This window comes from Mugil cephalus, chromosome 19, assembly GCF_022458985.1.
Source record: "Mugil cephalus isolate CIBA_MC_2020 chromosome 19, CIBA_Mcephalus_1.1, whole genome shotgun sequence".
Lineage (NCBI taxonomy): Eukaryota > Metazoa > Chordata > Actinopteri > Mugiliformes > Mugilidae > Mugil > Mugil cephalus.
The window spans coordinates 14549071-14569453 of NC_061788.1; the positions used below are offsets into that span (position 1 = coordinate 14549071).

The 20383-nt window shown below is 42.2% G+C and overlaps 1 protein-coding gene across 1 annotated transcript in view; it reads left to right on the plus strand.

Moving 5' to 3' along the window:
* mmp17a (matrix metallopeptidase 17a) overlaps window positions 1-12483 on the plus strand; it is an 88454-nt gene extending 75971 nt beyond the window's left edge. Inside the window, exons 7-10 of the mRNA XM_047570622.1 lie at window positions 928-1010; window positions 3314-3466; window positions 3555-3812; window positions 9854-12483. Coding sequence (XP_047426578.1) covers window positions 928-1010; window positions 3314-3466; window positions 3555-3812; window positions 9854-10179 — 820 coding nt within the window. The 3' untranslated portion in view covers window positions 10180-12483. The remainder of the gene's footprint in view (window positions 1-927; window positions 1011-3313; window positions 3467-3554; window positions 3813-9853) is intronic.
* The last annotated feature ends 7900 nt before the right edge of the window (window positions 12484-20383 follow it).

Sequence of the window (20383 nt, forward strand, 5' to 3'; positions counted from 1 at the left end):
ACAAGACCAGGTCAAAGAAACCAGTTTAACACAATACAATAATACTAAAGTTTTACCTTCACTGTATCTTTATAGGTTGTTTTATACCGTATAAAGACATGTAGGTGGTCCCCTGAACACCTCTTAAACTGATGAAACGGGTTAAGTGCAGGTTGCTCAGGGAGAGACTAAACTGTACTCCAAACTACAGTAGCAACAGGACCTGCCTTGACCTTCTGTCAGACACGCACGTTTAAAAACACAGCAGCCATATCAAACCAGCTTCCCATCACCAGTGTTGGCCTTTTGCTGTTTTCATTACTCATTTTTCACCACCTCCATCTGGCCGCGATGCATAGAAAAGCTACATTATGCTTGACAAGTGTCAGAAACGCTGACCACTAGGCAGCGGTGTCTGGTTAATAGCGCTCTGAATAGAGATCTTTGTTGATAATAAGAGAGCTCTTGGCCTCCCACTCACAGTGGCAGGCCTGTGGTGCTAATGGCTTCATCATTGGCAGGCGGACCACGTCAGTGCTTTAAATCACTTATTAGCCCTGGGGATAAATGCACTGGAAGACCTCACCATGTCAGCGTGACAACGTTTCACCCAAGGTTTAGCCTGTTTAATTGAAGGAAACACATGCACATGCCTGCACACATTCACAATCTCCCGGTGGGTGAGTGCAATTATAAAAGAGTTGTTTTGTTCTGGATGCGGATGGCTTTGTACTTGGGCTGCATACTGTACATGACGAAGGACTATTTTAGCGTTGTTCGGTTACATATATGCAGCCTCAGATGCTCAGCGTTCAGAATATGATGAATGTTTGAATGTAAAATCCTTCTTGGTGTTTGAACAAGTTTTCCCAGCTCAGTCTTCTGTTCTTCTTAACTTTTCTTTCATTCTTGCTCCAACTTTCCTCTCGGCTCTTCCATCTCTCTCAGGCTGGCGCGTGATGCCCCAGACAGATGTACCACGCACTTTGATGCCGTGGCCCAAATACGAGGAGAGGCCTTCTTTTTCAAAGGTACTCAAACCTAAAGGGAGACAACGAACGAGAGAGTCTCTATGCATGAGGGGTCTCTACACAAGGTAGCTTTGACATGATTAGGACTGGGCGTTATTATTATTAATACTGTTGGGGTATGTAATGATTAATAGTTAGAAACTGGAATTTATAATAATAAAGACAGAGCAGAGATCTAAATGCACAGTGATGTATAACGGGGATCCAAGATCGGAAGCTGACTAGTACCAGTACCATGTTTACCATTTTTTAGTCAAAGTAGCAAGGTATACGAGTGCTGGTCAAAGCTACTGTGGTTTTATAGAAAATTTTTAGGTGCTTTGTGGAAACACCTGCAGCTGAGGTTGGTTGAATCTGGAATGTGGACTGATTACAGGACAGACCCCTGGAGGGTTTCAACAAAGAAGCGCTTTTACTGGAGTTCAGTCACACTCGTCACATAGAAATCACATTGGTCACATTCAAAACACCATCACATTCAAAGGTGTTTTCTTGGTTGATGCCCAGTTGCCGCTTTCCACATTCAGAGGCTAGTAGAAACCTAGAAGAACTTCCTGTTTCCCCGATTACGAGTTGGGCCAAGTTATAGCCCTACTAAAAACGAATTAGTCAAATTAACCTTGTATAAATAACTGGTACACATCCTTTAGATTTTCACAAAAGGCCTTTTCACTCTTTTGTTCTGTGTACTTTGTACTGTATAAATAGGTTGATGTAACCCAGGAGTGGCTATAACAATGACTATAATTCAGTGTTTTAATTTACACGAGGTTAGGGAGGATCATTAGAGCTTTACTGTTTCTAATGAATCCTAGAGCTCCATTACATACAGTATCCAGGGAATGGAGGTGCTGAGAAGTCAAAATGAGGAGAGAAAGGACTGGAATCAAGGCTTTGCCTAGAAAAGCAAGAGAAGCAAGCCTTGCTTCAAAGATAAAAACTATTTCGTCTTCATTTTTGGTACATATGGAGTTTAGTCATGATTTCTTCTCGGAGGTTATATAAGGCAAACCTCTGGTTATATCAGCCTGCGATAAATAAAATAAATAGTCTGCATACAAGGGTGCATTTGCCTGAGGTAAATGTTGACCAAGAGAATTTGTAAAACCATAGAACAACAAATGGTTCAAGGACTAATCCCGGGATTACACTTAGAGATAGATTGAAAACTCAACCTCACGCACTGCTAATGCGCATCATTGTTCTGTGACTATTGGGTGTAATTTGTATGCCTTTAAGAGCTTTTTCTTTGTGTCTTTTTGTAGTTATATATTATATTATAATATTAATCACCTCCATACAGTCTCTGATGCCTATTCTCTTAACTATCAGTTCATCCTGCACTCTGACAGATAATGGTTATACTGCTTTGTTTAGCTCACTTCTCCTGGACAATCAATAAAGGTTAATTCAGTGGAAAGTTTTGCTGAAAACCTCTTGGCCTGATTGAAGCGTCCTGTCCTAGGATGACAAACCGATGACTTGCATTTTCTGATGGTAATCAGCTGGTTTCCCCCACCGCGGCTTGATGTGACTGGCTCATCCGTGTTTTCCACTTAGTGATCAAAGGATGCACAGTGTTCTCGCGTCTCAGAGAGATGTCGCAGGGAACCTCCGAAGAAGTTTAACAAGTCTGCTCTTTATTCTGAGGTTAAATGAGGCAGACAGATAAATAGGCGGTGACAGTAAGAGAGAAAAAGAAGGAAATGCAGAAAGGGAGAATGATTAAGGAACGGGGGACACGGAGTTGAGGCACCAGTGATCAATAAAAAGCCGAGTCATGTGGCTCTAAGGGGCCGCAACACAAACTCCCACACTATCACGTATTCTGCAGTCTAAACGAAATGGTTCTGTAATGGCCTGTGTAAACCCTGCAGATCATGCAGTTGATCCTTCTGGCTTATTAAGCAGTATGCTTAGTATGTGCACAAATTAAGAGTTTTAATCTCCAAAACATCGTTGATAATATGGATTACTTTAAGATAATATAAGAGTACATGATGTTTGCCAACTAAGGTTCTAACCTTTCCTCAAGCTCGTCCACGAAAACCACCAGACCTTCCCCTACTCTTTTCATCACAGGAAGAACTGAGTAACAAAACAACACAAACTATGTACAAAATTAAAATTACATTGACCTTCAGTTTATTCTAGCAGCCCTGCTGATGTAGAGTTGGGCTCTGTCTGGGGATATGATTGATGAAGACACAGCATGCTGGGCGCTTACCAAACGCTGCATGCAAACTAAACATGGGTTCCCTCGAGCTCCTACAGCTCCTCAGTCCTGTCCCCGTCTCTCACAGGGAAGTACTTCTGGCGACTAACACGAGAGAAGCACCTGGTGTCTCTTCGTCCGGCTCAGATTCATCGTTTCTGGAGGGGCCTCCCCCCCAATCTGGACAGTGTGGACGCAGTGTATGAGAGGCCCGGGGACCACAAAATAGTCTTTTTCAAAGGTAAATTGAAATTACTAGATAAGAAGTTACTCTAAATAACCACTGTGTATTTCACCTTGTTGATTGACTCCGACTCTCCGTTACCCAGGTTTAAAGTACTGGGTGTTTAAAGACAATAACGTCGAAGAGGGTTACCCTCGTCCAATCAGTGACTTTGGCCTGCCGGTGGAAGCGGTGGATGCAGCCTTTGTTTGGCTCCACAACGACAAAACCTACTTCTTCAAGGACAACCACTACTGGCGCTACGATGACCACTTGAGACGCATGGACCTGGGCTACCCGAAAGACAGCACGCTTTGGAAAGGGCTGCCAACAAACCTGGATGACGGCATGAGGTGGTCCGATGGTGAGTAGTAGAAACTGTTAGCTGTAACTGTGCAGGTCATTCACTGAACGGTCAGAATGTCTTTTGTGTATGTAATGACATTAGCTTTAAAACAAGCCGTAAACATACTTCCTTACGCAAAGGCAGATTCATACGACGGTATGTGGATCATTCAAAAGAATTTGGCTCAGGATCCAAGACGGCAAACTATGATATCAAAACATGCTGTGGTGTAAGTGGACATTTTAGACCTTCAGCACTGCCTGATAAATCGGCTTCTCAAAACAACTCTAATGCCTGCTGATACATTTTGTAAACATTTTCAGGATATTCTGGGGCCCAGCAACTGCTTTTAGAGTTCTTGAAACATATGTGTTTTATCATTCAAGTGAACTTGCTGCACTCTTGTGCACACACTGAAACACAAAAATACAGACACTTAGTTGTTGTATAGGCTCTTGGAAGATAGGATGTGCACATACAAGATAATAACTAATCAGTGACCCATAAAATTGAATTGTGGTTACGAAAAACGAAATGCACAACTGCGTGTTCGCCTTGCCAAGGGACCTTTTGGATGCTGGCTGCTCAAGTTTCCAGACAACAAACTTTTTAGATCACAGACACTGAGTCAGTCTACCAGAAAGAGCTTGTAAGACTGGCATCTCAGCTTGCCAACAACAGCTTTGACCTTTACACTGCAAACACAGCGCAGAGCCGTGTTGGGTGTTACAAATCCGCAAGCTGGTCTCCTCAATTAATCCAGGCTGCCACAGTGAGCTCAGCGGACTCGGTCCGATACACAAGGAGCACAGCATTTGAAAAGCACTAAGAGGGGATGACAACATCTCCGATCTAATCAAGGAGGTCCAGAAGGAGAATGCTCCTGTTGCATTAACCTCAGCACAATCTGTGTCTCGCGGTCGATCCTGAGCCGGTTCTACAAATCCATCTTCTGACGCTGCTCTGCCTGTTGCTGCTCAGAGATAAAAGTAAAGTTTGTCTTTTGAGCAGCCAGTCAGCGTCAGCGGTCCACTGCAACATTAAAAAGGAAAAGGACATGAAAGCAGCTGTTGATTTTCCGCCCTTTGGGGATTCGTGGACGTTACACACAGCTCTCAGCGCAGCCAACATCAACCTTTTTAGCCGTTCCTTCTATCAGCACAAGCTTCACAGCGTCTCACTGTTTCTCATGCCACACAATCCTCACCACATACTACATACTGCACTGACTGAATCATATAGATGTACCCTAAAGGCAGATATTCTAGTCTGGCAACATATGTTTTATGCGCATGTTCTTCTGCATCTTAACAGCTTTATAGTTGAATTCGCTCTCACTCGTTGGTTGAGATGACAGGTGACAATTGCTTTGTGAAGTTGGTTGAGTCTTCTGTTAACTTCTAATTTAAGGTTCAACAGTTAATGCAGTTTTAAGGTTTTTTAGTGATTTCATTACAGAAAAACATCATGCTTACAGTTTGCCATTATACTTCCATGTGCAGAAATGACAAATATCTGCATTTAATGATCTATATGATTTATTTAGAATAGTATGTAAAATATGTCCTTCCCATGGCCAAGTGGTTACACAAAATGAATGAGTGAATTTCCAAATGTGAAGAACAACAGATATCAATGCATAAAAGGCCGCCTGTAAAAAACAGGGTTTTTCTAAACTACTACTGTAAAAAAAAGAAAAAAAAAGACTGTATAGATATTAAAAGCTTATTTATTATATATTTATTTTATTCAATTTCTGGCGATAAATCCCATACGTTGGACATATAGGCATAGTCGTCAAGTTTTTAATCCATTTAATTCATTGAGGAATTCTTTTTTACCGTGCAGCACCTACGCTAGGACATTAGAATTGTTCCTTAAACTTGCGTGCGTGATGAACAACCTCACACCGACCACAGCCGGCATGTTTTCCGCTGATAGCGTTTCTCACGCTGACCACCGCCAAGACACTCCATTCTTCACGAGAGCGGCGTGCTCATCTGTTGTCACCCAGTTGCTAAGCGTGAACAATGTTTCATTGTGGCAGCATGGTTACTTCTGTTTGTGTGTAATCAGTCTGGTTCCAGAATCTGATTAACGTCTGTGACATTTCTGAAAACAGATGGACGGCATAAGTGTTGCTTTCTGCAAACTGCTGCAAATTGGCTCGTATTTTCTTTTTTTTTTTTTTTTGTGGCACATGGCCGACCGCTGACCGAGCACACTTGAAGAAGTCATCACCAGTGGCTCATTACCTTTGTCAAACATAAATCAGCCCATTGTGATCTTTCATCAGTCAGCAGCGTTCATATGTAACCGAGTCAGAAGTGCTCCTTGTTTATGCAGAGGAAGTCTGTGACAAATGGGCTTTGCTAGACCCCGCGCGAAACACCTTATAAGCTGTGTGAAAGACGGAGTGGATATTAATATCAGGTCTCAGACGTCTGTGACGCGGGCTTCACCTGCCTTTGTTGAGAGTTTCTAATTAACAAGCTGACGTGTTTGGAAAGGCTGCTCCGGTACAAGACACATTCTTTGAATATTCCTGAATGTCAGAATAACATTTAAAAGAACACGGACATTCACAGGAGTTATGAAGGAGTGAGTCTTTTTGAACGGATTTTGCTTTTTCAATGTCGTCTGTGTGCGAATAATAGAATTTTAATGTGGTGACAAAGTTTAGTTTAGTTGGCCTAGTCATTAAAAAAAAAAGTACACAGTGATATTCACACACAAAATAACTGATACGCTAATAAAATGCATGGGCTCCAAGTCGTCGTTTGTACTATTCAATTAGTGTGTGTGTGTTGGATGTAGTGTGTCTGATTACTTCTCCTTCACCTCCCTATAAACTTTCTCCTAACCTCCCCTCGTGGGGGGGAGCTGGTGCGGTAATGTGGGCATTACTGGGCCGTGTCACGCCCCGAATGTGCCATGTCAGTAATGTTTACAGACTGTGTACATCTGCGCCCATAAAACCTTCTGGTCTTTTACATCCCATAAAGCGTCGAGTACGTTCTATAAAACCTGCACATACTGTTCACTCGAGCAGGAAAATATGCATGTATGTGCGTGTCAGCCCCACAGCTGGCCCTCTGTGATGGTGTGTGGCATTAGCATGGCATTACCCATTGAGGTATTGTTATTGCCGTCTTGGAAAATAAATCAAAAGGAATTGGATTTGACTATAGGACCTGTTAAGATGCACAGAGTAGGTTTTTATTACTATATGCAATGTTGACAGTTGATTCATCTGCCCCCCCTCCACTTTTCACCGCTTTTATTCACAAACCAAATATCTACGCTACACTGCTGACTGCAATTTATTAGTTTTAATGCTTCTCTCACCGTTAAAACTCCAAACTTTCATTAATAAGATTAATGGGATTTAGACTGTGGCTAAATTCAAAGTTTTGAACTTCTCCGTAACTCGATTTAATCACTGCGCGGCGTACGGGGCGTACGGGAATTGCGCTACCAGTCTTTACAAGTGAAAAATATTGGATGAATCAATAAGGCAGTTGTCAGCAGTAATTAGCACTTACAGTCATTAGTCACGAAATGAACTGATATATTGAATACATCAAGAATGCTGCTGTTAATTTAAGCTATCGATGCATTTGCAAATAGTCATTAAAAATAAAGAAAAGGTGAGGTACATCCATATGCGAGGCAGATACTTGGCAGTACCCATAAAGTATAATATGATGTGTACTGATATACCATACATCACTGAAATGTTGTTTTTAATAGGTTTTGTATGTATTTTGATAAGATTTAAGACTTTTTTTGTTCAAATTTCCTGGAAAAAGATTCAGTGACTCATCCTGCACTGAGGGGGAGTGTACTAATTTTGACCAATCAGAGAAGACTGTGCTTTTCAGGAGGGTGTGGCCTCCTTAGCTCTGCTTTTAAACGTGTGGAGCACAAATGGCACTCCTCTGGTGCATTTATGGAGACTTTTTATCAATTTCTTTTCGTTTTTGTTTGAATGTCTGTAGAAATAAACGCTTTGATTGTGGCCATGTCTTCCAGAGAATCACAAGTATTTTATCAATGTCATGCTGACATGTAACGGTTTCAAATCTGGAGTCTTTTTCACCAGTGGAGGACGGTTGCTGCCGTTCCCAAGCAAATTATGGCAGGCTGAATGCGGATGTCAGGCTGTTTGACTGCTCCAAAGTGATCGATAATAGTTACTTTAACTTGTTTTGGAAAGACTCAAAAGGCACATTTCCTCCAAAGGATCCTTCCATCAGTTGGCTGTCTAGGTTAGGCTTTGATAAAGCACTTGTACTTGTTAAAACTGGCACAAAAACAACTAATTAGCCGGAGGTACTTAGTCTTTATTTCAGGCTGGTCTCAGCGGGAGTAAGCCACGTCACCCCTCTCCTCTGCAGCAGCTCCCACCTGAATACGCGGAGGTTCTTTACCCTGTCAGGTGTTTAGAAGTCTCTGTTGTGTCTTGAGTTTTCGCCAGCTTAGGGGGTCCCGTTTCCAAGCTCCGTGATGTGTGGAAACGGGCCAAAAAAAAACAAGAAAGGATGCACAAAATACGCCACACAGCTTTCCAGCTAAATCCCACATTTTTTGGAAAGACACAAAGAAATGCATGCGTTTTACATAAACAAAAACACAGATTCTCACATATGTCGCGCGCTCACCTTTGAGCAATGGAACTGGAGCTACATCAAAGCCTTGGTCTGCCTCTAGGCTGCTTCTACGGGATGACAAGAGGACGGCGAGAGAGAAGCAGCGGAGAAAAACGAAGCCGGCAAGGTTACAACTCGGGGTGAACAGCGGTGAGGATAGGCCAAAGAAAAATCACAGGTTTAACAGATGGATAAACCCGTGGTGGGAGGAGGAGAGAACTGGGGTGGATAGTGCAAACCTGGAGGGGAACCAAATGTGAGGAACCGGCAGAGGAACATCCATATTTTCAGTTATACATTTGTCTTTTTCAGAAGACGGGTAAGGAAGCTTGCCAGGGGTAAAAAAAAAATACAAACAAGTTTCAGCAATGTCATAAAGACTTACACCGGTCAGGCATAACATTACGACTCCCTTCCTAATATTGTGTAAATCTGGTGGTGTTTGGCTCACTGAGTAGAGCACCCGCCCCCATGTGTTGAAGCTGCTAGTTCCCTGTTTTGAGTCCTGCACTGGGTGATCTTTCCTGTGTGTTGTTTGCCCCCTCTCTGCCTCTCATTTCCTGTCTGTCTTCACTTGCCTTCCATTAAAGGCTAAAAGCTCAAAATATATATTAAAAAATAAGAAATGATGGTAGTTTATTTAGCCAGCTAACTGTTAATATAACATTTACTCACTATTATCGATCAATCACAGAATATGATTAGGAGAATTTTTTTTTTCTCCTTGCGTATTCTGGCTGTGACAACGTGTTATTTCACAACCAAAGTGATCAGGCTGCTCCTCCGTCAGCTGTCACCGCGTCATTCCCACACTGGAGCTCCACACACACGTCAAATACAGAGCCTGATTTCATTACCAGCATTCATTATACGGTCTTAAAAACACACGCAAACGTGCGAGCTGCCTGGACTAAAAACGGGTGTTTATTCCGGCTCAATGCAAAACCTCTCTGCCTTTCTAAAAACCCAGCCTTCTGACCAGATCACTGGAGAAAATAACCCATTATGTACTATGGGCTAACGGGCACATATTATTCTCGGGGTAATGAACATTTTCCACTCATTACTTTAGTGGATTATGCAGTTTTAGGCACGAAAACAACTTTTCATTTTGGTTTCCTCGTAAAACTCTTAATCATTTTGGGCCATTTCCTTGAATCTCACTAATGGCACACATCGGAAACTCGTCTATTATCTTGCTAATATATTTCTGTTTGAATCATTTTTATACAAAAAGTTTTGTTTCTTGTCAGCCTGCAGGCCCCAAACAAAGTCCCCCCCTTTAATGTGCAGCTTAGTATTGTTCATTGTTTTTTGCTCCCTGTTGTTCTGTAGTAATATTTCACGCTACGCTAAAATACATCCTCTTTAACACTTTTTTTTTCCTTCTTCTTCTTCTCTCCAAAGGCTCGTCCTATTTCTTCAAGGGAAAGGAGTACTGGCGAGTGCCGGGCAGCGACATGGAGGCGGAGGCGGGATACCCCCGCCTCATCGCCAAGGACTGGCTGCTGTGCACCGAGATGCAGTCGGACTCTCCGGACACGGATCAGAAAAGCACAGAGACGCGAGTCAACGTGCACCATCACCCGGACCACGCGGAGAACGGGTACGAGGTGTGCTCCTGCACCTCTGACACGGCCTCGCCCTTGGGCGCCCGCCTCTCTCCGTCTCCCGTTTGGCTGCTGCCTCCTCTCTGGACGCTCACGCTGACCCTCCGCTCCGAACTGCTATGATGCTAAAGCAAAGTTCTCGAGCTGAGTGCGAGAGAGACAGAGACTCCTTGCTGGAGGGTCAGAGGACGCTCAGCCTAAATACAAACTGGAAAGTTTTGTTCATATAAATATCAATTGGTATGTTTTTGCTATTATTTTTCTGCTATTTATTTCACATGCCATCTGATGGTCATCTTAAGCGCCTTGCAGTATGGGTAGCACATGTACCCTTGTCATCCGGTCAATTTAGGATACATCTGGAAGAAATGGGTGCACCATACAAGTTCAGTTACACAGAACCACAAGTTTATATCTCTTACTTTTTTTTTTCTTTCTGAATAGCTAAACTGCATCATATCCTATCGGACGGCTAACTCAGTGGAACTCATCAAACACATGTTCACACGAAAGACAGCGGTAAACAAACAGAACCAATGGTTAAGGCAGTTTACGTGTAAAAACGATTACGGCAACAATGGATGTAGGGAGGAAGTTGTGCAGCATCCTTAAAGTGGCAGTGTCAAAGATTTAAGTCCGTGTTGATTTGGCGACACTGGTGGTGACTGCTGCTGTGGTTTATACTATTCTCCAGGGTCCGCGAAGCAAACTATTATTGTTTTAAGAAAGAAATAGGAGTCTGCAGCTCTTCATCTAACGGCTCACTGCGACTGCACCGTCATATTCCATTACTCCCCTCAGATTTGCCCGATGTGCATACGAAATGACAGAAACATTGTCACTGTCCCATAAAACAAACAAAACACATCACATTTCCTGTGTTTTTTCGTGAAAGGTTTTTAAAGCTGCAGCAGAGTCTGGACCCGCCAGCTGTTGAGCATTAAGCCTCCCGCGTTTACATCCAGATATCTGTTAATTGCATTATCAATCACTCGACGCAGCGTTTTGTCTGGGAATGTAAGACACTCAGCTCATAATCGTACAGATTTGTGATAATTGCTTGTTATATCATTTGTTCGTTATCTCAGTGACCACTGTGTTACCTGATCTGGCGGTAAGTAGACTCAACAGATGTTCATGTCAATGGAAATCTTTGCGATTGCCTCTTTAAATGAATACTAGCAGTAGACATTTCATGGGTTCTAGTGTGGTTGCTGAGAATTAGATGAGAACATTGATGATGCTCATATCTGTCCTGTAAATCAAGCAAGTAGTTGCTTAGCTTAGCTTAGCTTAGCTTAGCTTAGCTTAGCTTAGCTTAGCTTAGCTTAGCTTAGCTTAGGGGCTGGACAAAACGGGGTACAGGTAGGTGGTTGCTGGTCAAAAACAAGGATACCCACCCATCATCAACTTCTAAAGTGCACTACTTACCACATTATCATGTTTGTTTAATCATTACAGAAACTGGTACCAGTAATCAGACTTTGTTGGAAATCAGTGAGCATCGATCTTCTTACCTAGTTCTCAGCAGGAAGATGAAGAGATGTATTTCCTGTTGCTTTAAACAACAGCCTTCTAACTGTCTCCCAATGTTCCTAATCCACAGACAGTAGACAGTTAATAACATGATGCCCGTCATGGTCCTGGTTTCAGTCCACAGGTCCTAGAGGAAAGGAAGCCAGAGCAAATAATGGCATCCTGGGATGAAGATGCTGTTAGACAGCTGACTGACACCCTGACATGTATCTAGGCAGACAGGTATAAAGTACCCTGGGGTGCGGTGTAGATAGATGGGTTTACAGATGAGTGGCCCCATGGGATGTTGACATATGAATGGTGTGTCTGCAGATAGATGAATGGCATCCGGAGGAAGATAGGTAAATACCACCCAGCGCAGCTACAAGAAGAAAAGAGCTCTGTGGGATTTGGGAAGCCAGACAAACGAATGTTGAAGAGAAAGCTAAAATCCGAAACTCTCCGTGATGCTTAACGCGTCACCTTTGCTTACATCCTTCGCTATACTCTTTGAAGAAATGTTTCCCACATCTCCACAGAAATCCGTTTTCACTAGAAGCATTCCCCGCCGTTATCAGCGCTAGTATTGGTTTGTTGTATTTCTTCTTTTTTATTTTTTGTAATAAATATGGATAGATTGTGAGTCCATATCGCTTTGATCAGATTCACAGCTCACGGAGTGTTTCCTAAAGCAGCCCGACCCCCTGCTGGCGAAGTCCGTGGCAGACTTTCTGAGACGGCAACCAGATTTATCGTTGCTGATATATTTACCTACAATTTAAATATAGACACATATATTTGAGCTGAGCTGTTCCATGGTTACTGCAAACCAAGTGGACTGTGTATATTTCAAGCTGTGTTTTCTAATGTAAAATATTTTTGTAGAAAAATTAAAGAATCCGAAAGACTTGACTGGCGAACTGTGGTCACATCAATTCCCGCTCAGACGGATTATTTGGGATGGTGCTCCGTCTTGTGACTGTGTGGGCTGAGCGTGTAATTATTTAGTGTCATTGAAAGGGAGCCCGGGCTTGAAGACAGATGATGGTAACACGGCAGCTTTCAGACACCATCTGGTAGCTGCACCTTATCTCGCCGATGTTCTTGGGCATGTTCTCTCTGCTGTTCAGCGGGAACGTAAACCGCATCGTGTCAGTCACACAAGACGCTCATCCAAGTGTGGTTTATGATTACATAGACCTGCACTTTTTTGTTTTTTCAAGCAAGCACATAATTATAACTGTCAATAGAAATCAAATGAGCCGAGGCCTTACATAGAGCATATGACCTTATTATGGGGTGTGATTTGAATTGAAGCCATAGTATTGGATAGTTCTAAAAAGCAAAACCTCTTCTGTCCATCACCACATAAACACTGCCCAAGTCATTCCATTGGCCAGGAAGATTTTTGCCGGAGCGTAATCATTTCCCAACAGAGGGCTTCCAGACCTACTTTGTGTTACAAAATTTGCAGGTGAAGACGTTCATCTGACTTGACGTTGCCCGTCATTCCATTCACAAGCGTGTGTTTCTGTGCCGTGTCCCAACATGACGTCCACAAACCCGACTTCCATTGCGTTCCTGTGCTTCTGCCATGCTTTTCAATACACTCCTCATAATTTATTATCATGTTAGCTTAGATTCATTGTTATTCCCCCGGCGTTCCCCTTTTGTCACGCCTTGCGGGCCGAGCCGTGGCACCACTAAGGGCGGTCATTTTTCTTCCCCCCTCTTGACACACTTGAGTGGTGTTAATTAACTGGTGAGGCTCGGCGGCCACCATCAGAGGCACCTGCTCCCAGGAGCAAATGCAGCAGCAGGATGGGTCACTTTTCAGGAGTTTGTCAAGCTGATCGAATTCGAGCTGGAACCCAGCGCTCAGAGCTTCGGTCTTTGGCGGTCGAACGGGCGAGCGCGATAAGCACGACGTCGTGTGGTATTTTAAAGAAATGGTTTCATTTATTAAACATCCATCTGGGAGGAGAAAGAGAAAACAATTAGGGACGGTACAACGCGCTGTGATGCCATACACTTGGGAGCAACACAATGTGGTACTGTTAGAAATGGTACAATATGCAATGACGCATGGCTTTTAGAAACAATACGATACTATTGAAGCAGGATATGATACAATACAACATACAATACCATAGACAAGGCAATACAATTAGGAACAATACAATGCGAATAACAGCTGTACAGTTAGGAGGAATATAATGTAATACAATGCCATGCAAGAGATAAAGTACGATATGAACCACAAGACTATTTGTAACAATACGTCAATACGATACAACTATTCCCAATACGTTAAGATCGGGAATGATACAGTATAACATCGCATGAGATGCGATGTGTTATGATATGATTAAGAGCAATAAGGTGTATTTTAGAATGACGCATTACAGACGATAAATTTGGTACCATACAACAAATGTTGTATAATAAATTACAATTGGGAACACCATAACTATTGGTAACAATATGTTAAGGTACGATTCAGAACAATACATTATGATATGAAATACGATACGATACAATTAAGAAAGACAAGATACCACTAGGAACAAAACATTATGATAGGAAATATGATACGATACGATACAATACGATACGATACGATTAAGAAAAATAGGATACAATTAGGAACCATACATTATGATATGCGATACAATACGATTAAGAAAAATAAGACACAATTAGAAACAATACATTATGATATGAGATACGATGTGATGCAATATGATATGATTAAGAACTATAAGATATGATTACAAATGACACAATACGCATACAATACAATACAATAGAATACAATTGGGAACAACAAGATTATGAAAAACAACATGTTGTAATACAATTGTGGACAATACGATGAGATAAGGAACGATACGATATAATATATGATACGATAAAATACGATTAAGAAAAATAAGCTATGAATTAGGAATGCACACACAATACCATACAATACAATAGATATTGTTTAAGATTCGATACAATGAAATTAGAAAGAGCAAAGTGATTACAATACGTTATGATTTAATATGCTTAGGAACATTGCAATATGATAACCAGCAACCCAGCTAGGACCGATACAATCCAATGCCATACAATTCAACATATATGATATGAGGAACAATGTGATGTGATACAATTAGGAAGGATACAACACTATACTATACCATTTGGAACAATACAATGTGTTTAATAACAACATGAAACAATTAGAAACAGGTACACAAAAAGATATTTGTTCAGACAAGATGTCAAACTCACAATCAAACACAGTACCACAGTCATTTTAAATGCAACTCACCTGGGGAGTCCTCTTCTTAACACTGTGTATATGTAGATTGCACACATACCAGCAGTGGTTCCCACAGTCACCACACCGTTAAGAAGCAATGCTGTCAACAGGCTTGGCCCCTGGGTGACGTTGAGCAGCGCTGTTCAGTAAAAGATCTGCAGAAGGAGCTGGTTCAAGACTGCACAGTGAGAGAATCATTTGGCAGAGCTGTCAGCCCGGACTTTGGCAGCCCTTCGCTGTCACATTTCACTATAGGTCATATTGAACTTAACTCTTGCTGGGGGGACGTGGCAGGAAAGAAGGAAGGCTGCTCCCCTTCACTGGCACTCGGTCCAGAGTTTGAGCAGAAGCCTCCTCTGCTGATGGCTGGTATGACAAAGTGACAGCGCCGGACTTGGCACACGGCATCTGAGTGGAACATGTTTTATAAAAATAGACACGCGCACAAAGTTACCATGTCATACCGCGAGCTCACATCCGTAAGTAACACCGCCACTTTTTATCTACTGTATAATGGCTTTTGAAAGTTCCGGCGTACAGCTTTTGTCAGCAATTCTATTGATGTTCTGTCACGGTTATGCTAAAGAGGACAACACACAATTTTTGTAAAAGACTCTCCAGATTTCTCTGAGCTGTCAGTCTAAAGTTGACAAACTTGGAAACATTTTATCAGGTGGCATGCATATGACCTCATACCTGAGGCAAGACGGGATCCAAAGGTGACCCACTAAGACAGTCAAAGATGTGCACATTAACAACGTTCTAGCTCGTCGATTGATAACAGCCATTTCTAAAATTGTGAAGACGGGAAGCAACTTTTATTTGTTACATCTCCAGTTCTCTGTTGAGCACACTGTGGCCTGTAGACCAGATAAGCTCTCTGCACGTGACATTTAAGCAGCTCTTTAGTTCCGTTCAGCCGGTCCACATCTCTGAGTAAGTGGACGCCGATAAATGAATGATTTTAGGAAATAGGACTCACTTCCATCCCAGAACGCCAAATGTCCTCGACCACTTTATCACAGGAGATAATAGCGAACAAGAGAAGAGGTCAGCACACTGAAGAGTAGATAAGAAAACATGCATCTGCAAGCAATATTGTCAATATTAAACTGGCTACAGTAAACTATCCTTCAAACTAAACTGAAAGAGGAAAAGTAAGCGCAATTTGGGCGCACTGATGTCTGCTGATTAGTCCTGAGTCTCTGTGTCCACTTCTCTTTCTAAAATAGTGGACAGCATTAGGAATTAGGAATTATTTTAAATGAAAAATCTTCCATGTAATTTTCGCACTTCCCAAATTCATGCTGCGGGCCGGATTACACCCTGTGGCGGGCTGCTTTTGGCCCGCGAGCCGCATGTTTGACATGATCGGTCCGTGCTTTATCTTTCCTCACCACAAGGGGGAGCCTCCACAGTGATTTCTGTTGCTGCAGGAGGCTGAAACTGGCTCACCTGAATAGAATGCATGAATTACTATTATTACTGAAGCCTGTGCTTCTCCTGCTTTGATGAGCCAAAACTAATACGGGAAAAAAAATGTGTGTGTGATCAGCCGTCCTCTGGGGATTGTGGCATCAACACTGATACAGTTAATGACTCGTGTTTTCAGCAGGACTTGGGGCTACTCTGCGCTTCAGGAAGGCTGTACAGTCAGTCTATGAATATCAAAGTCTCCCCTGGGTCTAAGGCTCCCTCCGTTATAATAGAGTCTATTGAGTTTCCCTCTGATTCTCAGTTTAATTATCTGGCACGACCTATCGGTGGGGATCACAGGCTTGAGCATAGCATTGCAGCCGGCAGACAAAAGTATTGTGCTGATCAGGTCTTGTGCATTTTAGTGCAGAAGTGCGCCTGGAAAAGCAGTGACCTTCACGGCAAGATTAGTAGCTATCCATCTGCATGAAAGGCTGAAAGCATGAGCGGGGCACAGCGCCACACCACCTGATGTTAGCGAAGGGAAGAGTGGCCTTGGAGGAGGAGGAGGAGGAGGTGGTGGTGGTGGCTGTCCTCTGGCCTTCCGTCAAGAAGGTACAAGTTGTCATAATAAACATGACTAATAAAAAAAATACACTGAATATAGAAGGTAATGCAGCTGTAAAGTGTGGAGAGAATGTTGCGCGTGGCAACATACCATCACACTTGCACTTTTCTCACTTGTTTAACCCGTTATGACAGGGGTCTTCAACGTGTTTCAGGCCAAAGACCCCCGAACTGATGGAGAGATTAAATAGGGACCCCCTACCTACTATGTGTTTTCTATATTTAACTCGGGCTAGTGCTATTTATAAATATACCTTACTATTATCAATTTACATTCAGTGTTAAGCTATATTAAGCTAATAGATTTTTTTTTTTTCAAAGATGTGCAACAGTAGGCTGTGCAACCTCCATTAATCCCCTTACTAAAATATGTTTATACTCTTTGATTAATGTGTATTTAAAGTAATTTAAAACTGTGGGGGATTTAATAAAAAAATATATATATATATAAAAATGTCTAATCAACCAAAGATTTTGCGACTCCCCTGCAGTACCTCTGCGACCACCTAGGGGTCGCGGAACAATGTTGAAGACCTACTCTTAATGGGACATTAACTTTAGTAATCTTGATTTTTTTTTCTTTCCATGAAAAGGAAAAAGTTTGAAAAATTTCACAAAAATCAAACAGTTTTCTGATGATGACGATGACAACACAATTTAGGGTTAAAATTTAGAATTTCAGTATTTGAGTGCCTAAATGAGTGCCTAAACACATCATGTAGTTCTGCATTGTGTATGATGCTAAAATATTTCTTTAGAATGAACCGAATTAAAGGTTACATCCATAAACTCAACCAATTCTAAATGGGATATAATTGGACTTACTGAGGAAATTTGATTAAAATGTACTGAAAGCAATTGAGGAGCAATTACTGATATAACTAATTTGCATGTACTTAAAAAATATTAGTTCAGTCAGCATAAAAATATATATTTAGTCTCAGATAACATACTACTAACATGATACTTGGACACTTCATCAGTGCAGAACCTGAAAGTCATAGTGTCTTTAATATTTAGACACCCACACCTGGACCCAACTGGGAACGATCAGTCTCTCCTCTACGGATCCACAGTCATACGAGGCCCTCTCTAGGATGTTTCTGACGTCTTTCTTTGACTGCAGCCCGTACACTCAAAGGAGTTTGAGTGTTCGCAGAAGTGAATGGCCAGCGAAGCCTCTGCAGCCGACCTCGACAGGCTCACATCGGCTTTCCAGACGTCGCTCCATCACTCTGTTCTGAGCTCTGCGTCTAAGCTAGTCGGACATTTAGCTTGACCTCCCCGCATCTGTGTTCCAGCTCTCCGCCTGCAGTTTCATCACGTCAGCTGGCCCCTAGCTCACAGGCTCTCGCTCGTCCCGGGTTTCCCTGCAGCCGGCGCATCACTATTTTATGAATGATACGGAAAAGATGACTCATCGGCGTCAAAAACGAAGGCTGCATCATGGGAGTTGCCTTAAGTTTGGTTCAGTTAAAGGACAGAACCGGAGCTGATGGGATCTCTGACATTTGTGGCAGGGAGAATGGTAAACTTGATGCCTTTACTGTTCAAACTGGAGTACAGACTTGTCTGAGAGAGCAGCTCTTCTCAAGCGAGCCGGAGGGTAGGGTTGGCTACCGCTGCTCTAAATGTTTAAGCTTGTGGGCCTTAGATTTTGTCTTTATGGTGCAGTTAAGTCACCAGCTAAGAAATAAATCCCCCATAAAACTTTCGGCCAACACGCATGACTGGCCCTTCATTCAGTTTATTACCGAAGCTGCAAACTGTACTAGTATAGTTACAGAACACCTGAAGGCCTTCGCACCGACTGAGCAGAAACTTAATGGGGGCTAGGAAGAACCAATCAATCATTCTGCGGGAACCACAGAGCGGCTAAAATATTCCAAACCAGGGCAGAGCCCCGCAGAGTGGACACCTGCACCCGTGACTCCTCGACCACTCACAGCAGAACGTTCCAACTGTCCCGTAAGGTCAAACTTTCTCACACCGTGAAACACGCCGACGGGAAGTAGTAGGAGTAAAAGGTGAATTAGCGTTTCTTTATGTACGTGAACGACTCACTGCACGGACACAGAGTAACTGCAGCTGTGAGGCAACATTATGCAGAAAGGCACGGCTCTGTGAATGTGGGCAGTTTTTTGTTTACTTTTTCTTTTTTGGTTCAGGAAGACCTATGACTAATTAATGATAGCATGCAGCGGTATTGTTGGACAGTACTGCAGCAGTATTATACAATAACGGCCTCGGATATAAGCTTGACAGAGAGGACAAGGAGTGGGAAGAGCTCAGGGTAATCTTTACAGGGAGTTCCAATGGGAACCGAAACAGCTGAAATTTTAAAACGAAATGAAATTTTAAACATCGTCTTGTAAATAATTTGACATTTTTTCTCCAACTCTACTGTTCTCGACACCCTCGGTATGTTTCTGATTTATTTTATTTCCCACTGTTGGCTTGAGTGAACATTTCCAACGTTTTAGTGTTAAATTAATGTCCCAATCATGAGATCAAATAATAACTTCCCATTGCTGGTTTCATATGAGTTTTAGTATTGTTAGCTTGTTGAGCTGGTCTCTTCGCAGTCCTCTACTGCCCTCCTCTGGTAGTGGGACAGCATGAGTTAATATTCATCCATTAACTCCCACACATGTATCATTGTGTGATTTCGGGGACCTGTCAAACCCACTGTCAACATCCGCGTTTGTAATATCGCACAATTATGGTGCAAGAAAGGAGCTTAACAGCAGCTTTGTTCCCTCATGACACCCATGCGCTGCACAACTGACAATTTGGTGTTATAAATTCATATGCCGCAGCCTTTGCCATGTTTAATATGAAAGTGTTGCACGTGGAAAACTTTAACATTTCATCAGTTTATGCACCTAAATATGAATAATAAGTTTGACATATCTAAGACTTGTGTAGCCAAAGAGTGGCCTGTGTGATCTGATATGACTCATGGAAGCAATAACATGCTGACAATTAAATACAATAACAGGGGACTTTATATCTCCACTTCACAGCTATCTAACAGTACCTAGTTAAATGAGGTAACAACTGTGATATAACAGGACTGAAATTAGGTCGTACAAAGTACTGGTCATAACAAATCAAGTTAATTTTCAACTAGTGTTGGTACTGAATGATGTAATTGCAGTATTATGCAGTAGGGTAGTGTACATTATCCCATTATATTTATTTATATTTGTACACACATCATCCGGAAAGAAAGGCCCAATAAAATACAAGTTCATATTGAATATTTGTTTCGCAGTTTTATATATTTAAAGAATTTTGATTCAGAAAACGGCATATAGATGTCTTGTTATAACTAGTTCTTCCGCCTTTACATAGGCACGCATGCGCACACACCAAAACAAACATTAAACACTTTCAATTTCGTGGCTGTGGAGGTAAACTGATCCGTGACGTCAAGCTACAGCTGTAATTGCAGTG